This window comes from Coregonus lavaretus (assembly GCF_964263955.1).
Source record: "Coregonus lavaretus genome assembly, chromosome: 37".
In the NCBI taxonomy this organism is placed as follows: Eukaryota; Metazoa; Chordata; class Actinopteri; order Salmoniformes; family Salmonidae; genus Coregonus; species Coregonus lavaretus.
Window position 1 is genome coordinate 20,419,188 of NC_140024.1, and position 21,956 is coordinate 20,441,143.

At 44.9% G+C, this 21,956-nt stretch overlaps 1 protein-coding gene across 1 annotated transcript in view; it reads left to right on the forward strand.

Moving 5' to 3' along the window:
- Positions 1-21,651, forward strand: part of LOC311111275 (leucine-rich repeat-containing protein 49-like) — a gene marked incomplete at both ends in the record, with an annotated part of 38,506 nt that extends 16,855 nt beyond the window's left edge. Inside the window, 10 exons of the mRNA XM_084153991.1 lie at positions 51-198; positions 1,614-1,697; positions 4,109-4,186; positions 4,397-4,575; positions 4,692-4,787; positions 13,967-14,201; positions 14,430-14,615; positions 14,786-14,895; positions 20,822-20,984; positions 21,430-21,651. Of these exons, the coding sequence (XP_084010117.1) occupies positions 51-198; positions 1,614-1,697; positions 4,109-4,186; positions 4,397-4,575; positions 4,692-4,787; positions 13,967-14,201; positions 14,430-14,615; positions 14,786-14,895; positions 20,822-20,984; positions 21,430-21,651 (1,501 nt within the window). The remainder of the gene's footprint in view (positions 1-50; positions 199-1,613; positions 1,698-4,108; positions 4,187-4,396; positions 4,576-4,691; positions 4,788-13,966; positions 14,202-14,429; positions 14,616-14,785; positions 14,896-20,821; positions 20,985-21,429) is intronic.
- Between the last annotated feature and the right edge of the window lie 305 nt (positions 21,652-21,956).

Below are 21,956 nucleotides of genomic sequence, written 5' to 3' on the forward strand. Positions count from 1 at the left end.
ATATGTTGTTAATGACTTGTGTGGTGTTTGTTTTCTCTCTCTGTGTGTAGTTTTGATGAGCTAGCCTGCCTGGGAGAGTCGGGCTCCCTTTCTGAGCTCACCCTGGATGGGAACCCAGTAGCCCTGGAGACATGGTACAAGCAGGCCGCCCTGCGCTGTGTGCTTCAACTCAGACAGCTGGACATGAAACGTGTCACGGTAAAAAATAGGCTCGGTGTGTGGGTGTGTGCACGCTCATGTGTGTCTGTCATTTCTTGTATGTGGTTGAGTTTGCGTGGCAGTGGTTGTGTTTTTGTGTGTATTTCCAGTAGTCATGCAAGGCATAACAACACATTGGCTTGTAAATACTGAATGTTGACCTTGACTTGTAAATACTGCAAGGATTCTGTAAAGCAACACTTTACAGAATCCTTGACACTTCCACATGCTTGATATCCATAGGCATAAAAGCTGAATTGCCCGTCAAAGATGATGTCATTGTATTCACACTACATACGAGACACTTGAGTTCAGAGGTTGATGTATTTGAAAGCTGTTAAGCAGGCAGGCAACACCCAGGTCTGAGCTTGTAGGCTACATGAACCCTGAGGTAGCACACACACACCTTGCCCTCAGAATATGTAGCTTTCTATTTAATCTGTGTCGTAGCGCTGCTTTAGAGGAATGGCCCTGCAGCCAGTAGGATGAGCAAGTCCTCCTGAGATCAGAATCTGATTTGCACAACTTTCCCCAGATGAGCACTCGCTCTATGTGACTGGTAGTAACATAGTTTGAGATATAACATACTTGCTGTCAGTGCCAGGGCAGGCAGATATAATTTCTGAATATAATGTAAGTTAAAGCTGGCTGCAGATGTGGAGGAGCTGAACTCCTCTTGCTTTGAGGCAGAATAGAATCAATAGATGCCAGGAAACGGTTACCGTTGCTCCTCGTGGGATATCTGTGTCAACACAACAGACTGGGTTTGTTCAGGTGGAAATGAACAGTGTTAATGACTAAAGATTTTCAACATTATTTCACCAATGTTCTAGTCTACTAATTAGTGGGAAAGGATGACAATGCATTATTGATAATATTACAAATAGCCTAGTTGTGACAGCACTTAAGGTCCTCTACTCAAACTGATTTCACATACTGATTTAACTTTAACTTAGCATTTTTATAAAAGGCCTGCCCTTATAGCAAAAACATTATGCAAAGGGTATGAAAGATAGTGCTTTGATTCTGGAGCCATGACAGCATTTTGAGTGAACCATATCAAATAATATTTTCTCAGCCGAGAGTAGCCAGCGCTAAACATCCCCTAGAGCTCAGCTGGCAGTCTCAGATTGGGTCTGCTGGTGCATTGCATGCCGGGAGCTCTGCCTGGCACACCCAAACAGCTGGGCTCAGTTCAGTTGAGGCTGCAGCCGAATATCAGAGAGACAGACACAGATAATCCTATGATGCAGCAGGAGATGCTGCCTCTCCAACTGGTCCTTCCTGTAGAGGGAAAACCTGCAGCCGACATAACAGACATTATTCTGACTGTGCCTCTGTCTCATGTTGAATAATTCAGACTCTCCATGAATGGAGCGACACCCTGATTGTGTTATTGACCCTCTGTTCTGCAGGAGGAGGAGAGACGTATGGCCTGCGTTATGGCCCGAAAGGAGGATGAGAAGAGGAGGGAGAGTCACAAGCAGGCCATGCACAAGGTACCTGACTTTCCTTTTGTTGATCTCTGTCCATATTTGTGTTTAACATACTGTACTATATTGTTACTATCGCAAATCTCTCGCCATGTTGACTGACCAATATATTCTTCTGCTCTGACATATATCAAACTGATGTTAGCTAGTAGATTGTCACATAAGCGGCAATAGAATTCCACAATGATAACATAGAATCCAAATAATGTCACAGGTCAGTGATACGAACTGAGCAGACTAGCTGGTGCGAGTTTGTCCTTAACCAAATATTTCAAATATTTTGTAGCTTATAATATGTTATATAAGCGTTTCTGCCGGACGCATGTCAACAACATGATTAAGCCATACAGATTTAATTTGTGGAAAGTGCTTATTTGGACAATAACCAAACTCCTTGGCCCTCAATGCTGTTTGTAAAAAGGTTTTTACCTCCAAAACATGTCCTGTTTATTCATATGAAGAGCCAAAACTAGTGAAAATATGAACATGCTTATTGTCTGCTGGCCTTTAGGGTTTATTATGAGTACAATAGGATGTTAGGTGTGCTTTTGTTTAAACTCATTGCACATGTAACATACACTGCATGACCCCTTGTAGACAGTGAATGAGGATGACTAATGTGTTGTGGGAGTTAGACTATAACTGCATTGTTTAAGGAGAGGGCAAGAGGGCAGTTTTTGACGTCGAACAATGTATCAAATCATGTACTGTATATCAACATCTATGATATGCTGTCATATGTCTGTAAGCAATTTCTGTTGATGCTGAGGTACGGGTCAGCATTTATCTCAGATGATATCTGTGAAAGCGCTCTGAGTGTTGCTCCCCAATGGCCACTAATTCTTAACTACTTGAAATGCACTGTGGTGTTCAGTCGTCATGTAAAGAGGATTCATCTGCTTTGCATTAACCGCCCAACCATGAGTTGATCAATGGGGGCATTATAGTAGGGAGATGAAGAAAAGCCACAGCTAGATAAAGGCTCCACCCACTATTCCCCAGTAACCCTACATTTATGTTTCGATTTTGACTTGGAAACGATTTTTACGTTTCCAAGGGGGCTCAAATAACAGTGACTGTAGCTACAATTCTCAAAGTGTTTCAATCCACTTCAATAGTCATTTGTCTTTTTCCCTCTATTTTCTCTTCCCTAAGTGTTCCTCACAATAACTGTTCTAACTACAGGGTTTCTAAGTGCTCCTCTTGTAGAATATCAGGTGCCACCAACCTTTGTTTGAGACTGTTTATGATTTCAGTTCAAATCACCAAAACATGCTTGTCCAATCATTATGTATCTGTACTGTACTGTATGTGTTAGAGAATGCATACTGTACTGTATCTATACTGAGTGTACAAAACATTAAGAACAGAATATCAGGTGCCACCAACCTTTGTTTGAGACTGGTTATGATTTCAGTTCAAATCACCAAAACATGCTTGTCCAATCATTATGTATCTGTACTGTACTGTATGTGTTAGAGAATGCATACTGTACTGTATCTATACTGAGTGTACAAAACATTAGGAACATCTGCTCTTTCCAGGACATAGACTGACCAGGTGAATGCTATAATCCCTTATTGATGTCACTTGTTAAATCCACTACAAACAGTGTAGATGAAGGGGAGGAGACAGGTTAAAGAAGGTTTTTTAAGCCTTTGAGACATGGATTGTGTATGTGTGCCATTCAATTGGTGAATGGGCAAGACAAAAGATTTAAGTGCCTTTGAATGGGGTATGGTAGTTTAGCTTTCGACACCTTGTAGAGTCTATGCTCCAGCGAATTGAGGCTGTTCTAAAGGGCAAAAAGGGGTGCAGCTCAATATTAGGAAGGTGTTCAGCTCAATATTAGGAAGGTGTTCCTAATGTTTTCTACACTCAGTGTATATTGCGTGTGTGTGTTCCTGCCTTCCTGCTGCATTGACTGATCCATGCTGAGAGATCGGCTGGGGGTCTGGAGGGAGTTTAATTGTCTGTGTGTAATCCAAGCCAGCTAATTGAGCTAGTTGAGGAAATAATGATAAATTGAATGTTCCGTAAGGTTTCATGTAGTCTCAGAATGATCCACTATGGATCCTGTTTGCCAGCCGTCCCATGTGTGTGAGTGGAGCATTCCATTCCATACCTGCGTGTATCGAAACGGAACTGAATAATGGCAAAAAAAGAACAAAATCAAGAGGTCGGGGCCCTGCGGCATGTGCCCTGCGTGCCCGTTCGGTAATCCGGCCCTGCCTATCCAGCACACACAAATTGTACCTTTTTATTACAACAGAGCCTTTGTAACTGTGGGAGACTAGGTATTGGTAAGATAGGCATGTTTGTAGGTACTGTAGGCTAAGTGACAGTCTATCAGTTAGAATAACATTTGAAGTTTTATTTTTTGAAGTTAAACAGTAAATGTGTATTTGTGTCCATAGAGTCCTGCTCATGTTGCGCCTCAGCAGTTCTACACTCAACTTGGACTCAAGTCTCAGGACTCCGCAGTGACAAGCAAGGCAGGTGGAATATCTTTGTCTGTAGGCTGTAGCAGGAGAGAGATGGTCAGTTTCATAAACTCATCGTGTCCTCTGTGTGCCCTGCTGAGGACCAATGCCAACTGAACCCTGCTCTGTTCCCCGTGTGTGTGTGTGTGTGCATCCATGTGTGCTTGTGCATGTGTGCGCTCGTGTGTGTGCCTGTCTGCGTGTGTTTATGTGTGTGTGCAGGAGAAGCGGCGTCTGGCCATCCGTAATGCAGCACTGCAGTGGGAGGGGGTCAGGGCCTGCCTGGAGCTCCCGGCTCAGAACGGGGCCAAGGAGGAAGTCAGCCCAGAGGCCAGCCCCGCCCACAGCCCCGCCCAGACCAATGGCCTTGCACAGGAGCCTTCTCCGGATGAGCAGCTCAGGTAACGTTAGGGGGGAGGGGCCATGCGTAGGGGTGGCACTTTGGGCTCTGGAAGACAGTAGTTATAGTTGCAGGACTGTTTTAGAGGTATACATACTATGTTTTCTGTTCTGCCAGACGGGTGAGTCCAGTGTCGGCTCCGGACAGGCCAACAGGGGGCAATGAGAACCGGTTACGCTCCACCAGTCGCCCCAACAGTCCTCGAGACCCCAAGTTGGTACTACACCACACCCAGGAACACATACACATCACAGGAGGTTGGCAGCACCTTCATTGGGGAGGATGGGCTTGTGGTAATGGCTGGAGCAGAATGGGTGGAATGGTATGAGATACATCAATCACATGGTTTCCATGTGTTTGATGCCATTCCATTCGCTCTGTTCCAGCCATTATTATGAGCTATCCTCCCCTTAGCAGCCTCCACTGATACACATACTCACAGGGGATAGGATATTGGAATGTAAACATTCTTCCAATGCAATAAAACATGGTCCCATTATAATTGTTCACACATTATAATTGTTTCAAGTTTAGCCAATAAAACTGTATGGTTGGAAAACATTGAGGATTTTGTTTCATTCTCCCAGGCTCCATATGTGTCAGATGACGGGTGTCTACCACAGGTGGCTGGTGGCACCTTAATTGGGGAGGACGGGCTCATTGTAATGGCTTGAACGGAATTAATGGAATGATATCAAACACATCAAACACATGGTTTCCATATGTTTTAATACCATTCCATTCTGGCCATTATTATGAGCCATCCTCCCTTCACCAGCCTCCTGTGGACTGTCTACACTATACACTAGCATACAAAAGGACATCCCTCTTCAATAACAGTTCCCTCAATAGAGACATGGTTCGCTCTGTTTACACACTCAACATTTCACCCTCTAACACTTGTTAGTTGCTACACTGATGTTTTTCACAAAACTGCACAGGGCCCCATTACTTAGCTAGCTAACTTTGTTGTGAGGGTCTCATGGACTGTGTCTGTACAGTATGTGTGAGAATGGAAGCAGACCTTCGCTCTGTGTCATTACCTTGTTCTCCATATGGCCATTCCCCCAGCCTGTCCTGACCAGGCTGAGCCCCCGTGCAGCCCCTAATGTGAGTGTGGAGCTATGTTGAAACGTCTCCTGGAGGGACTGTATACCAGGCCTGTGAGTTATAAGGGGTCAGGCTGAGATGGACGCTGTGGCTGTGTCAACCAGCGCAATCCTTCATGGCCCTAGTTCCCTTATAGGCTCACTTATAGCAGGTTGTGTCACAAATGGGGCCAAGGCTAGGGCTCAAGTGATTCACCATACTGTGTGATGTGGTCTACTTATGTGTAACCTTAACCGGTTTTTATTGTTGTGCACAATTATCCTATAGGATAAAAGAGAATAACCATTTTATGGTGTTTTACATCTATAACCTCTGTAAAAAGTGCAGTTTGTCACCTCTCTGTCTGTGAATGTTTCTATTTGTTTCATGTAGTTGATGTACAGTACCAGTCAAAAGTTTGGATACACCTACTCATTCAAAGGTTTTTCTTTATTTTTACTATTTTCTACATTGTAGAATAATAGTGAAGACATAAAAAAAATGAAATAACATATATGGAATCGTGTAGTAAGCAAAAAAGTGTTAAACAAATCAAAATATATTTGATACAGTGGGGGAAAAAAGTATTTAGTCAGCCACCAATTGTGCAAGTTCTCCCACTTAAAAAGATGAAAGAGGCCTGTAATTTTCATCATAGGCACACGTCAACTATGACAGACAAATTGAGAAAAAGAAATCCTGAAAATCACGTTGTAGGATTATTTATGAATTTATTTGCAAATTATGGTGGAAAATAAGTATTTGGTCACCTACAAACAAGCAAGATTTCTGGCTCTCACAGACCTGTGAGAGGCTCCTCTGTCCTCCACTCGTTACCTGTATTAATGGCACCTGTTTGAACTTGTTATCAGTATAAAAGACACCTGTCCACAACCTCAAACAGTCACACTCCAAACTCCACTATGGCCAAGACCAAAGAGCTGTCAAAGGACACCAGAAACAAAATTGTAGACCTGCACCAGGCTGGGAAGACTGAATCTGCAATAGGTAAGCAGCTTGGTTTGAAGAAATCAACTGTGGGAGCAATTGTTAGGAAATGGAAGACATACAAGACCACTGATAATCTCCCTCGATCTGGGGCTCCACGCAAGATCTCACCCCGTGGGGTCAAAATGATCACAAGAACGGTGAGCAAAAATCCCAGAACCACACGGGGGGACCTAGTGAATGACCTGCAGAGAGCTGGGACCAAAGTAACAAAGCCTACCATCAGTAACACACTACGCCGCCAGGGACTCAAATCCTGCAGTGCCAGACGTGTCCCCCTGCTTAAGCCAGTACATGTCCAGGCCCGTCTGAAGTTTGCTAGAGTGCATTTGGATGATCCAGAAGAGGATTGGGAGAATGTCATATGGTCAGATGAAACCAAAATATAACTTTTTGGTAAAAACTCAATTTGTCGTGTTTGGAGGACAAAGAATGCTGAGTTGCATCTAAAGAACACCATACCTACTGTGAAGCATGGGGGTGGAAACATCATGCTTTGGGGCTGTTTTTCTGCAAAGGGACCAGGACGACTGATCCGTGTAAAGGAAAGAATGAATGGGGCCATGTATCGTGAGATTTTGAGTGAAAACCTCCTTCCATCAGCAAGGGCATTGAAGATGAAACGTGGCTGGGTCTTTCAGCATGACAATGATCCCAAACACACCGCCCGGGCAACGAAGGAGTGGCTTCGTAAGAAGCATTTCAAGGTCCTGGAGTGGCCTAGCCAGTCTCCAGATCTCAACCCCATAGAAAATCTTTGGAGGGAGTTGAAAGTCTGTGTTGCCCAGCGACAGCCCCAAAACATCACTGCTCTAGAGGAGATCTGCATGGAGGAATGGGCCAAAATACCAGCAACAGTGTGTGAAAACCTTGTGAAGACTTACAGAAACGTTTGACCTGTGTCATTGCCAACAAAGGGTATATAACAAAGTATTGAGAAACTTTTGTTATTGACCAAATACTTATTTTCCACCATAATTTGCAAATAAATTCATAAAAAATCCTACAATGTGATTTTCTGGATTTTTTTTCATTTACATTTTTACATTTTAGTCATTTAGCAGACGCTCTTATCCAGAGCGACTTACAGGAGCAATTAGGGTTAAGTGCCTTGCTCAAGGGCACATCGACAGATTTTTCACCTAGTCGGCTCGGGGATTAGAACCAGCGACCTTTCGGTTACTGGCACAACGCTCTTACCCACTAAGCTACCTGCCGCCCTCATTTTGTCTGTCATATTTGACGTGTACCTATGATGAAAATTACAGGCCTCTCTCATCTTTTTAAGTGGGAGAACCTGCACAATTGGTGGCTGACTAAATACTTTTTTCCCCCACTGTATTTGAGATTCTTCAAATAGCCACCCTTTGCCTTTATGACAGCTTTGCACACTCTTGGCATTCTCTCAACCAGCTTCACCTGGAATGCTTTTCCAGTCTTGAAGGAGTTCCCACATATGCTGAGCACTTGTTGGCTGCTTTTCCTTCACTCTGCCGTCCTACTCATTCCAAACAATCTTAATTGGGTTGAGGTCGGGGGATTGTGGAGGCCAGGTCATCTGATGCAGCATTCCATCACTCTCCTTCTTGGTAAAATAGCCCTTACACAGCCTGGAGGTGTGTTGGGTCATTGTCCTGTTGAAAAACAAATGAGAGTCCCACTAATCCCAAACCAGATGGGATGGCGTATCGCTGCAGAATGCTGTGGTAGCCATGCTGGTTAAGTGTGCCTTGAATTCTAACTAAATCACAGACAGTGTCACCAGCAAAGCACCCCCACATCATAACACCTCCTCCTCCATGCTTTACAGTGGGAACTACACATGCAGAGATCATCCGTTCACCCACACCGCATCTCACAAAGACACGGCGGTTGGAACCAAAAATCACAAATTTGGACTCAAATTTCCACCGGTCTAATGTCCATTGCTCGTGTTTCTTGGCCCAAGCAGGTCTCTTCTTATTATTGGTGTCCTTTAGTAGTGGTTTCTTTGCAGCAATTCGACCATGACGGCCTTATTCACACAGTCCCCTCTGAACAGTTGATGTTGAGATGTGTCTGTTACTTGAACTCTGTGAAGCATTTATTTGGGCTGCAATTTCTGAGTCTGGTAACTCTAATGAACTTATCCTCTGCAGCAGAGGTAACTCTGGGTCTTCCATTCCTGTGGCAGTCCTCATGAGAGCCAGTTTTATCATAGAGCTTGATTGTTTTTGCGACTGCACTTGAAGAAACTTTAAAAGTTCTTGACATTTTCTGTATTTACTGACCGTATTCTACAATGTAGAAAATAGTAAAAATAAAGAAAAACCCTTGAATGTGTAGGTGTGTCCAAACTTTTGACTCTAAGTGTATGTTTGTGATTCTTGATTTTCACTACTTTGGGTGTCTTACAGTAGATATTTTACAGTAAATATGCCCATGGGAATATTCCTGTTCCTGAAAGTATAGAAGAGGAGATGATAGATGGACTGAGCAGTGATTTATAGATGTGATGCTCTACAGTTATGACCCTCTATCATCCCATGGTAAGGGATTACCAGCCTCTGTGGAGGTCTGAATTTGTGAAATCAAAGCATGAATGATTAGCTTTATCTGTGGATTGATAGTCTGTCCTGGCCCGGTATATTCCTCCTTAATCCTCAAGACAGACAGGGTTCTTCATTCCCACATGCTGGGCATAACTGGGCCTGTCTCTCTCTGTCCTCCACATCTGGTTCTGCTCTGAGACCGGGGAGGGGGGCAGGGGGAGCAGGGGGACCCCCTGGTGTGGAGGGTTTTCCTCCTTGAGAGATGGAGGGCCTGGAGGCTGCCTGCTGCTCTCTCCCCACATCGCTTACATTAACATGGGCTTCTGAGAAAAAATAACCACTGGCGTCTGCAGTATTAGATCCATTAGCTCTGGATATGCTATTTGTTGTTCCCTGGGAGTGACCGGGAATGTTCACATTTATCACAAAAAATCAGCGTGGGACAGTTCACACGTTACTGCTGCTGCTGTGTGAAGACACATGGATCATCGTCTTTGTAAGAGCATGTGAGAGAGGCCCAACTAAAGTCCTGCTAATTAACAACTACATAAACATGAATAGATGCGATAGAGCAATCTGCAGGTTAGTTGAATTGTTTGATTTTACTAGTGCTTGAGAAACTAGCTGAAAGGAATGCGCCCAGTGAAAGTACTGCACCTCATCACTTCAGAGCACTTGTCAGGGCAAAATGGTGATGTTTGGCACACACAGAGGCATGAACTTTGGCTAACCTTGTGCAATTATACCTAGTTGGCTAGAATTTGTGTATTTATGCAGTAAGTGTTTATCAGTATTGTCAATGACCTTTTCAAGTTCCATGTTCCACATCAAGCTGGAGTGGTAGATGATATGGGTTGACTGAAATGGGCCGCTGCCCCTCAGCAGGTAAAGGGAAACATATGATGTCATCTCTGTTTGGCATTAGCAGCCCGACCAGAGCTGGAGAATAATTAACACAGGAGCAAATGTTTACAGTGCATTTAGAATGGAGCAAGGAACGAACCCCTTTTAGTGTGTTAGGATGAGAGTTGGAATAGGAGAATGGCTTGTCTCGCTGAGTGCTTAGCGAGTTTTGTGTGTGTGTGAATGTCTGTCCGTGAGTGTGTGTGAGCGTGCGTGCATGCGGGAGCAAGCTTGCGGGTGTGTGTGTGCCCGTCCGACTGCTGGAAGGTAGCCTCTGTTTTATATTTCTTTGTGAGCAGACTAGAGGAAGATTTATTCGTTTTTGTTTCCCTTGAGATATGACAGGAGGGAAGAGTTATTACCCAGAAATCCAATATTGGGGCTGGCCAGAGAATGGAGGGGAGACATCAGTGCCCACATCCTATGTATATATTAATTAAATACAGAGGCATGCTGGGTCTCCAAACAGGTGGAGGGGCAAGCACATAAATCTTCAAGTTCTACTTATGATGAGAGAAGGAAGTGTGGGAATGAGAGATAAAATATGATGCCACCACCTCTCAGAAACACTTCAATAAACCACAAGACTTCATTCAATAAATGTTACATCTACATCATGCCAAAGAAATAAAGAAATAGCCTGGTTCCAGATCTGTGTCTACATCACGCCAGGAGAAATATACAGAAATAGCCTGGTTCCAGATCTGTGTCTACATCATGCCAGGAGAGATATACAGAAATAGGCTGGTTCCAGATCTGTGTCTACATCATGCCAGGAGAGATATACAGAAATAGGCTGGTTCCAGATCTGTGTCTATATCATGCCAGGAGAGATATACAGAGATAGCCTGATTCCAGATCTGTTTCTGCTCTAGCCAACTCATCTGACTATCGTTTTCATGCTTTATTGCAGACACTGTACAGATCTGCGACCATGCTAATAGAGAAATTGCTTTAACAATTTTATTTTTCTTTCAGTTTAGAAAATTATGAAAGGTTCTTCTCACATCATGACAAGCTAAATAACCATGTTTCTTATGTGGGTCTATCATAGCTAGAGAATTGGAGACAAATGTAGGCTCATCTACTACATGTCAAATTGATGGGTTATAACTGCTCAGAAATGGCAGACATCGTTTTGAAGTTCCTGCTGGATTAGGTCCAGATAATAGAATTTTAGTTCAGAGCTGCTGAACACATCAGGAAATGTTTTCCACAGTTCGACTTTCTTCAGTTTGATCATCTTTGTGTCTCCTCTTCCTCAAAGAGGCTGTGAGGGCACGTTTCGGAGTGTTTCAGGAGGGAATTTGGAGGCACCTGGCAGTCTATCAAGAGTGATTACCAGGAACAATACATGACACAGTGCAGAGTGTGCTGATGGCATGCTTCCAGACTTCCCCAGAAAGGGATGAAAAGTTACCATCACTCTTCTTTACTCTATCTACATGTTACCTAGTCTCCTTTCTCTCTCTCTCTATCTCTCTCTCTCTCTCTCTCTCTCTCTCTCTCTCTCTCTCTCTCTCTCTCTCTCTCTCTCTCTCTCTCTCTCTCTCTCTCTCTATCTCTCTCTCTCTCTCTGTCTGTCTCTATCTCTCTCTGTCTGTCTCTGTCTGTCTGTCCAACTGCTTTTGATTTAGTACCTTTGGCAAAGCCACCTCTGAGAGGTGTGGCGTGTCCTGAAGATTAGCACCGTCTTTCACTGACTGGCGCCCGTCTGTCTATCGCTGGCCCAGACCTCCGCTACGCTCCATGGGGCCTGGGTCTCCCAGTGTGTGTGTGTGAGTGAGGAGACCTCCAGATAGTAGCTCCCAGAACGAGATGCTTCCCTCCGTGTGGCCAGTAGCACCCCCTTGCTCTAACATCACCACTCACATTCCTCGCCTGCCCCTCGGTGTCAGACGCGGCGCTTCCTTGAAACGTGACACTGTTTAATTAAGATTGGGTTTTACACCCACCGCGTGGTGGGTCGTCTTATATTAATATGTAGGCAGCAACAAGGCCTGCTAGAAAAATTGTTCTCCATGATTGATTTGGACGCTACTCTGTCAGTCACTGCTGGATTCTTGGAAGCGGCTCGTACTGAATGTTAGGATTATCCGGAGGTTGTGTTTATTAGCTAATGTAATTTCTGGGTTGTTTTGTTAAGGTTGGGTTTTCTCCCAGGTTATTAAAACTCTGAGGGGAAATTGAGTATTACAGCAGGCGTTAATGACTGAACTCTGAGGCAGCCATGGGCAGTTCACTGACTCTCACTCACTCACTCACTCACTCACTCACTCACTCACTCACTCACTCACTCACTCACTCACTCACTCACTCACTCACTCACTCACTCACTCACTCACTCACTCACTCACTCACTCACTCACTCACTCACTCACTCACTCACACACACACACACACACACACACACACACACACACACACACACACACACACACACACACACACACACACACACACACATACACACACACACACACACACACAGGAGGTCCCATTAAGGCCACCAGTCATGGTGGCCTTAACACGGTTTAACACTGTAGCTATGTGACCTTTAACCCTGGTGTCCTGAATCTCTCTGGCTCACATTCACCTGTCTGTGTCCTAGTGCTGGAGTCAACCCTAGAGCTGTAACGCTGCAGCTTGTTAACAAACTGCTCCCTTGTGTCCCTCTGCAGCAGCGGCCTTGATAGTGGGCTTTGGAATTTCCTGCCATGGTTATTACATGATAATCACAAGTCAATCAACTTTTTAATCTCTCCTCTGTTCCAATACACCTTATTTTGTACCAGAACCTTCCATGTTCTCTTCGGCCCTCTCTTTCTGGGTCAGCACACTTGTCTGACCATCTTTGTATCATCTCTTCTTCCTGTTCTAGCTCACAGTACAAAGCCTCTTTCAGGTTCTCAGACCTTGATCCCTCTTTGTTCTCTGTCTCTGCTTACCTGGACAGCATCTTGCCAGGTCTTAGATGCACTAAAAGGTGCAGCAGACATAGATATGAGAGGAGGATAGGAGTCAGTCCTCAGTCCTCTAGAGAGAGAGAAGTGACCTCCAGGGGATCAGGTTTGGTGTGTGACAACAATGATGGCTTTTTAAAGAAGCCTTGTTTCCCTCCCCTGACTCTGTAACAATCAGCCCAACAAGACTTGGCCTATAGGATTACAGCTTCAATAGTCTCAGGATTAGTCCTCCCTTGTGTTTTCTTTTTCCATGTTCAGCGGTGTTACATTCTAAAGGGTGAAAAATATGAATAGACTGATTAGTTTGTTGGTGGGTGAACTCTAATGGCTAGTGTTGACTGCTGGTCCGTGCAGCCATATGATCCTCTGGTATGCAGCAGGTCTCCTGAGTGTCAGCAGACTGGGAGGCAGGGAGATAGGTCAGAGAGACCCAGGGCAGCTAGTGAGGCTCCAACAGGGACAGAGAGATCATGTCTCCCTGAGACTCACCCTGATTCTCTACTCTCACGACTCCTTATCGGGGAAGGGCACTTCAACTGTTGTCACAGAGAATGGAAAGCAATTAGGCAGCATTGAAAGACAAATGTTACATTCACTTAGCTCTGATTACCCCGCTCACTGCTGTTTCTCTCCCCTCCACTGATTGGCCCATTTATTCAGACACATGTAAACTAAGATACCTTTGTCTTAATGATAGTCAGAGGATCCTGGAAACTTGTGACTGTGCCAGGTGGGTGGAGAGTTGTCCAGGTGGGTATTACTTAATGTACCTGGGGAGCCGCCATCATGTTTCGAATTACCAGGGGCTGGGGGGGGCTGGGCATCCTCCTTAACAAATCAGGTCCCCATCCTCACAGGTGTGTGTGCTGACTGTCTGTTTCTCTGTGTGTTCCAGGCTCCTGGAGGCAGGGGGTGCCAGCGTGCAGAGCCTCTCCCTGTCAGACAACCACCTGGCGGAGCTGGATGGGGAAACTCTGCGCCTGTTTGGCCTCGGGGCCCTGGAGGCCCTGGAGAGAGGCTGGGGGGTCCAGACTGCAGGGGCCGTCACTGTCATAGCCTTCCGCTACATCCACTTTGATGCGATCGTGCCAACACTGCCACGCATAAGGGTCAAGTTCCCCAACCTATCTGTGAGAACACATTTACTACAGATTACATACTGTTCAATAAAGTGTCTTCTTATTGGCTACTATGATAGGAGTCATATTCTCACTATGGTAACACTACTATGATAGGAGCCATATTCTTACCATGGTAACACGTTGGAGTTCTAAACTGAGGGGTCTCATTGGCCAAAGGATACTGATATGGTCACTCATTAACTGGTTTACTGACTTATTATGGTCTCCTCCATATAGCACCTGATTTTCCTGGAGACCAACATCAGCCGTCTTCCCCAGCTGGCTGCGCTGGCCCAGGTGAGACGTCTGGACCAGCTGACCATCCACCCAGAGGGGAACCCTGTAGTCAGCCTTTACCTGTGGAGATCCTTCCTCATCTACCGCCTGCACCACTTCAACCTGCACAAGATCAACAGCCTGGAGGTAGGATCCACCTTTAACACTCAGAAAAAATCTACCAACATGTTTTGTCTTTCAGCATCTTTGTGCTGTAATGTTCTAAACAAGGTGTTAGCTGATGGCATTTTTCTTGTGTGTGTGTGTGCGCATTTTTATGTGTATGTGTTTGCATTTATATTGTGTGTGTGCACCAGGTGACCATGAATGACGTGATCTCTGCAGAGCGTCTGTTTGGGACGCTGGGTCATATCGCTGCCACCGAGACACCGCGCTGCCGCCTGCTAGTGCTGCTGGAGGAGTCCAGGTGAGCTCCCTACCCACAGCACCTGGTACCTGGCACTGACTGACACACACCTGGTACCTGGCACTGACTGACACACACCCGGTACCTGGCACCGACTAACACACACCTGGTACCTGGCACTGACTGACACACACCTGGTACCTGGCACTGACTAACACACACCTGGTACCTGGCACCTGGCACTGACTGACACACACCCGGTACCTGGCACCGACTAACACACACCTGGTACCTTGCACTGACTGACACACACCTGGTACCTGGCACTGACTGACACACACCTGGTACCTGGCACTGACTAACACACACCTGGTACCTGGCGCCGACTAACACACACCTGGTACCTGGCGCTGACCGACCCACACCTGGTACCTGGCACTGACTGACACACACCTGGTACCTGACACCGACTTACACACACCTGGTACCTGGCACTGACTAACACACACCTGTTACCTGGCACTGACTGACACACACCTGGTACCTGGCACTGACTAACACACACCTGGTACCTGGCACTGACTGACACACACCTGGTACCTGGCGCTGACTGACCCACACCTGGTACCTGGCACTAACTGACACACACCTGGTACCTGGCACTGACTAACACACACCTGGTACCTGGCACTGACTGACACACACCTGGTACCTGGCACTGACTAACACACACATGGTACCTGGCACTGACTTACACACACCTGGTACAGCTCTCTACAGAACCTGTCTGAGTGTGTTTTTGAATGTGTGTACTGTGTGCGTGTGTGTGTCTGTGTGTGCGTATGTTAATGAGTCTGTGTGTGAAGGATAGACAAAGCCTGGTATGGAGGAGCCATAGGGAGTTGGTTGGAAGCGGTGTCCCAGGGGTAGGGTGGGTACCTGGTACCTTCCTCACGTTCACATTCCTCTCCCCAGCCAACAGCTCTTCAACTATATCATTCCTGGTCACTGAAACACAGCCATCCAAAGCAAAACATGCTATTGAACTGAAGGGGTCACGCCTCCTCAGCCCTGCTGTAGTGGCGTCTCTTTCAGTGCCCCGAGCAGAGCCTTGTCTGTCAGGAGAATACTGTTAAAAGTTCATTGGCAAACAAAAGGCCAACTGCTGTTCTACTGACTTCCAGTTCCAGTTCCTCTTTCATAACTCATACTCCCTGACGCCCGATATGGAAAGCACAATAATGTATGCCATTTAGCCGACGCTTTTATCCAAAGCGACTTACAGTCATGCGTGCATACATTTTTACATATGGGTGGTCCCGGGAATCAAACCCACTACCATGGCGTTACAAGCACCATGCTTTACCAACTGAGCTACAAAGGACCACACCAATAGCCTGAAGCTGATCATTATTTTCAGATCAACAGTGAAACGGTATTCACTGTGACCTGCTGACATTGCATGATAATGCATAGTTTTGTCAAATAAACATTTTATATGTATAGTATGGTTGATAACATGAACTTCGACCTCCTTCAGAAATACTATTTGAACATTAACTTGATCTTATAAAGAGTGTTTTTATAGACTGGTACAGGGCAGATGAAAACGCTATTGATGTGATGGCCACTCCATGGAGATCAAACATGTAGCCTACGGTTATTCATGTCATAAATCTCCCTACTTCCCTGTTGGCTTGAATTAATTCCTCTTTATGAATCACAATACACTTTTGTTGGTACAGTGCAAAATATGTTCTGAAAAGTTGAATGAGTGCCAGAGCATTTTGTGTGTAATGTGTATCTGACTAATATATTGTTTTACAAGGGCTGTGGCTTTGGAATGTCTTTGAATGTGTATATATTTATGCTTGTGTGTGCCGCAGGTATGTGTAATGTACTGTAAATGTACTGTATATCTCTTTCTGTGTGAGGCCTTGAGATGACAGGCCAGTGCATGTCTGTCCCTAGCAGCTGTCGTTTGCATCGTTCGATGTGAGAAACGGACGAGCATGGCAGTTAGTTCAGTTCCCTAATCTGTCCCTTCAGGTTCGCTCTGTACAATTACCCACAACACCCCTGGGCCTTCTGGAGCGGAGCATGGAAGAAATGTCTGAGTATCAAACAATACTTTCTTGTTGAGCTGCCTTATGGAATTCATCCTGTTTTCCCCCAGCTGAGCCCACTGACGTACTCTGCAGCAGCCCTAACCTTTTAAGTCCAGTAATGTGTGTGTATTTGATTAAGGTTTAACCTTCCATATAAACAATGTATAAACTTCCCCCCTCAGCCTCTGCACAGTGCACAGTGCTCTCACACTACTCCCTGTAGTTTGGTCCTTCCAGGAAAACCTCTCCTCAGAGATGGAGAGTGTAGTCCTGTAATAATTAGGATGGGAGTGCACTACAGTCATTAGTGAATGGTTTCAGATCCAGTACAGACGTATAACCCTGAGCTATGCATTATACAGTCATATTTAGGTTTGAACACTCCATGAGGGAACACATATGGTCATGGGTAGGGTAGATATTGCTATGATGGTAGCCAGAGCAAAGGCTATGATGGCTATTATGCTTTTGGTGTATTGCGGTTGAGGACCAAGTCATAATCAAAAGTCCTAGAACATGAGAGAAGGCCAAAAGCCTGAAGAGAGGGATTTTTTGGGGAGACAGCTTGTCCTGTTGTGTGAACCATCAGGTGATAGTATTGATATTCATATTTGTGATACAATACTAATGACTGGAGGCCAGAAAAGAGTCATGAACCCAATGTAGGAGTGGTTCATCCTTCTTCTAAGTTGATTAAGTTGAGTTGTGGGCTGTTATACTGGGGTGTTTGCTTTCAACCTCCACTCTACTGTACAGTATCATTGTACAGTAGAGTACATGCTCAGCTATGGTGAATGGGGGCTGTTTGATAGATACACACCACTCAGTTGATCCTCTGCCCACCTACACATACAGTGTTCAGGCTCTCTGTCTCCCACACACAACCACACACACTTATCCCAGTAGGTATTTTAGCCTGCAGCCTCCGCCTCAATGACTATTCCAGAGTTCTGGCACCAGCGTTTGGAACATGTTGGTGCAGTGCTGAATTTCATGAGATTAATAATGATGGACAGGGACGTTTGATGTAGCTAACATCCTTTATTAATGTTCTCATCCTGGTTACATCTGTACCAATCCTACTGCTGAAAACCATACGACTGACAAAACGGATGAAAAAGCTGTAAAGATTAACAACATTTATGTAGAAGTACTTTATCATTTCCAATTCATTGTAAGTAATTGTTTGGCTTCCATGGAATTCATGTTGGCACCGCCTACTGTAATAGTATCTGATACCAGAGTCTTGACAGGTGTGTTAATGCGGAGCATTGAGTGATGTCATTTACTATTTGTCGAAACGAGTACTGTGATACTTTGTTATTCCCTTCTTTGACGATGGCACTGCCCCTGGCAGGGTTATTGAATGCCCAGATGCCACAGACATGTCAAACTCACCTGTCCCCCTTGCATAGATGTAGGGGTGCTGAGGGTGAAACATCTGAAAAGATAATACAATGTCATTACAAAAACATTATTATTTGAAAATAATATTTTTTTCACAAAAGTAGTGCAGTGGGTGGGTGTTTACTAGTATTAGCGGACCGATATAGACGTCTGTAGCGCAGGCAAAAACATTGTTTCACTATCTTGCAGGATTCAATAGTTGGAATTGTAAGTGTTGTTGCCCTGTCCCTTTCTCTGTGATTGTCATTCTAATGGAATCCAGAAAGTACAAAACACTGTCCTCAAACATTTACATCAAAAGGTGAAAAGTTATGGGCAAAGACACAAAACATCCACATCAAATTAAAGATTTTTCTTGATCAAATAACATGGAAAACAACCCCTTTTTGTGCAATATTAATTTACCATCCTTACAAACCACTTAATGTGAATGTACATTACTGTATTTTACATAGGCTGGTCATCTACTGTAGGTTTGCACCTGTAGACTTTCCATCACCATGAAGATAAACAATGCACAATACAGTAATTAAGTACATTGAGCCATCAAGTGGTTTGTGATGATGTGGCTCAGTTGTGGGTTCGATTCCCACAGGGGACTAGTACGAAAAAGTATGAAAATGTATACATTTGCAAAGTATTTCAAGAAACTGGAATAATAGTGAAACATCAAAACTATGAAATAACACATATGGAATCATGTAGTAACCAAAAAAGTGTTAAACAAATCAAAATATATTTTATATTTGAGATTCTTCAAATTGCCACCCTTTGCCTTGATGACAGCTTTGCACACTCTTGGCATTCTCTCAACCAGCTTCATGAGGTAGTCACCTGGAATGCATTTCAATTAACAGGTGTGCCTTCTTAAAAGTTAATTTGTTTGAGCCAATCAGTTGTGTAGGGGGAGTATACAGAATATAGCCCTATTTGGTAAAAGAGCAAGTCCATATTATGGCAAGAACAGCTCAAATAAGCAAAGATAAATGACAGTCCATCATTACTTTAAGACGTGAAGGTCAGTCAATACGGAAAATGTCAAGAACTTTGAAAGTTTCTCCAAGTGCAGTCGCAAAAACTATCAAGTGCTATGATGAAACTGGCTCTCATGAGGACCGCCACGGGAATGGAAGACCCAGAGTTACCTCTGCTGCAGAGGATGAGTTCATGAGAGTTACCAGCCTCAGAAATTGCAGCCCAAATAAATGCTTCACAGAGTTCAAGTCACAGACACATCTCAACATCAACTGTTCAGAGGGGACTGTGTGAATCAGGCCTTCGTGGTCGAATTGCTGCAAAGAAACCACTACTAAAGGACACCAATAAGAAGAAGAGACCTGCTTGGGCCAAGAAACACGAGCAATGGACATTAAACCGGTGGAAATGTGTCCTTTGGTCTGGAGTCCAAATTGGAGATTTCTGTTTCCAACTGCCGTGTCTTTGTGAGACGCGGTGTGGGTGAATGGATGATCTCCACATGTGTAGTTCCCACCGAAAAGCATGGAGGAGGAGGTGTTATGGTGTGGGGGTGCTTTGCTGGTGACACTGTCTGTGATTTATTTAGAATTCAAGGCACACTTAACCAGCATGTCTACCACAGCATTCTGCAGCGATACGCCATCCCATCTGGATTGGGCTTAGTGGGACTATCATTTGTTTTTCAACAGGACAATGACCCAACACACTTCCAGGCTGTGTAAGGGATATTTTACCAAGAAGGAGAGTGATGGAGTGCTGCATCAGATGACCTGGCCGCCACAATCCCCCGACCTCAACCCAATTAAGATGGTTTGGGATGAGTAGGACGGCAGAGTGAAGGAAAAGCAGCCAACAAGTGCTCAGCATATGTGGGAACTCCTTCAAGACTGTTGGAAAAGCATTCCAGGTGAAGCTGGTTGAGAGAATGCCAAGAATGTGCAAAGCTGTCATAAAGGCAAATGGTGGCTATTAAAATATATTTTGATGTATTTAACATTTTTTTGGTTACTACATGATTCCATATGTGCTATTTCATAGTTGTGATGTCTTCACTATTATTCTACATTGTAGAAAATAGTAAAAATAAAGAAAAACCCTTGAATGAGTAGGTGTGTCCAAACTTTTGACTGGTACTGTATATCAAGCAATAATTTTTATATTCCACAAGTATTATCAGATTAACTGTTTTGTACAGATAATTATCAGACTCAAGTTACAAATGCTGGTAAACACTCAAATACATTTAGTGTCAAAGAAAATCACAAAAGTAGTGCACTGGGCCTTTACTAGTCCTGTATTAGCGGACCGATATGGACGTCTTCAGCGCGGTCAAATTTGTTTTTCTGCAACAAGAAAAACAGCACCCCCACCCCGAAACTACTTCCCCCTTGTCTCAATCTCTCTCTCTCTTTCTCTCTCTCCCTGGATCTCGTTCTCTCGCGCTCTCCCCCCTCTCTCTCTTTCCCTCCCTCCTTCCCTGCCTCTCTCTCTAGGAAGCGTCAGCTGCAGTTTCTGTTGGAGGGGCGTGGGCGGCGTGCAGGCTTAAGCCCAGAGGAGCTGCGTGACAACGGCAAGCTGCTGGGAGAGGGCCTGAGCAGAGCCCTGTTCAACTACCCCAGTAGAGGCTGCTGCAGTGTGGGAGCAGAGAGCCCCGAGGTCAGCACTGTCAGACTATCACTGTCTGTAGCCTGGTCCCAGTGGTGATGACTGCAGTAGCAGAGTGGGAGCAGCCAGTCTAGCCTGGTGGTCCCAGATCTCTTCCAGCACAAAGAGATCTGGGACCAGGATAGACTGGCTGCTCTCACTCTGCTACTGCAGACATCAGCACTACCTGTCACTGTATACCTGATGCTTCATACTGTATTAGATTTATTGAGGGCATGTTTTATACATTTACAGCAGTAAACCTCATTCCTGCTCCTTGAGCAGTGAAACACCTGATTTAGCCAATAAAAGTATTGAAGACAGTGGCTCTCCTGGAGAAGAATTGAGGATCACTTATTTACAGTGTAGCATGATTACCATCCAATAGGATGATCAATGGAGACTTCCTCTCCCCAGTGTACATGCTAACCGTCCTCTGTTCCCTGGATCTCCTCAGGAGGGTGCTATGGAGTCATCATCGGAGCGCGGAGCCATGATGGAGCAGTATATACAGGATCTGGTCCAGAGGGCATCTGACACCAACCTGAAGGGGGAGTCCCTCCACAAGCTGTGGCCCTCCATGTTCATGGAGATGGTGAAAGACTGTGTGCTGGAGATGAGGGACCGACCGGCCTTCCGTCAGGCCTGCCTCAACAGGCTCTCCACACAGGGAAAGTGAGAGGGTGAGGGGTAGAGATCTGGTAAAGCTCCATAAGAGCTACAGTACAGCAAACTGGATACTTACTGGACACAGGTACAGCATACTGGACACATACTGGACACAGGTACTGCATACTGGACACATACTGGAAACATGTACAGCATACTGGACACATACTGGAAACATGTACAGCATACTGGACACATACTGGAAACATGTACAGCATACTGGACACATACTGGAAACGTACAGCATACTGGACACATACTGGACACAGGTACTGCATACTGGACACCTACTAGACACAGGTACAGCATACTGGA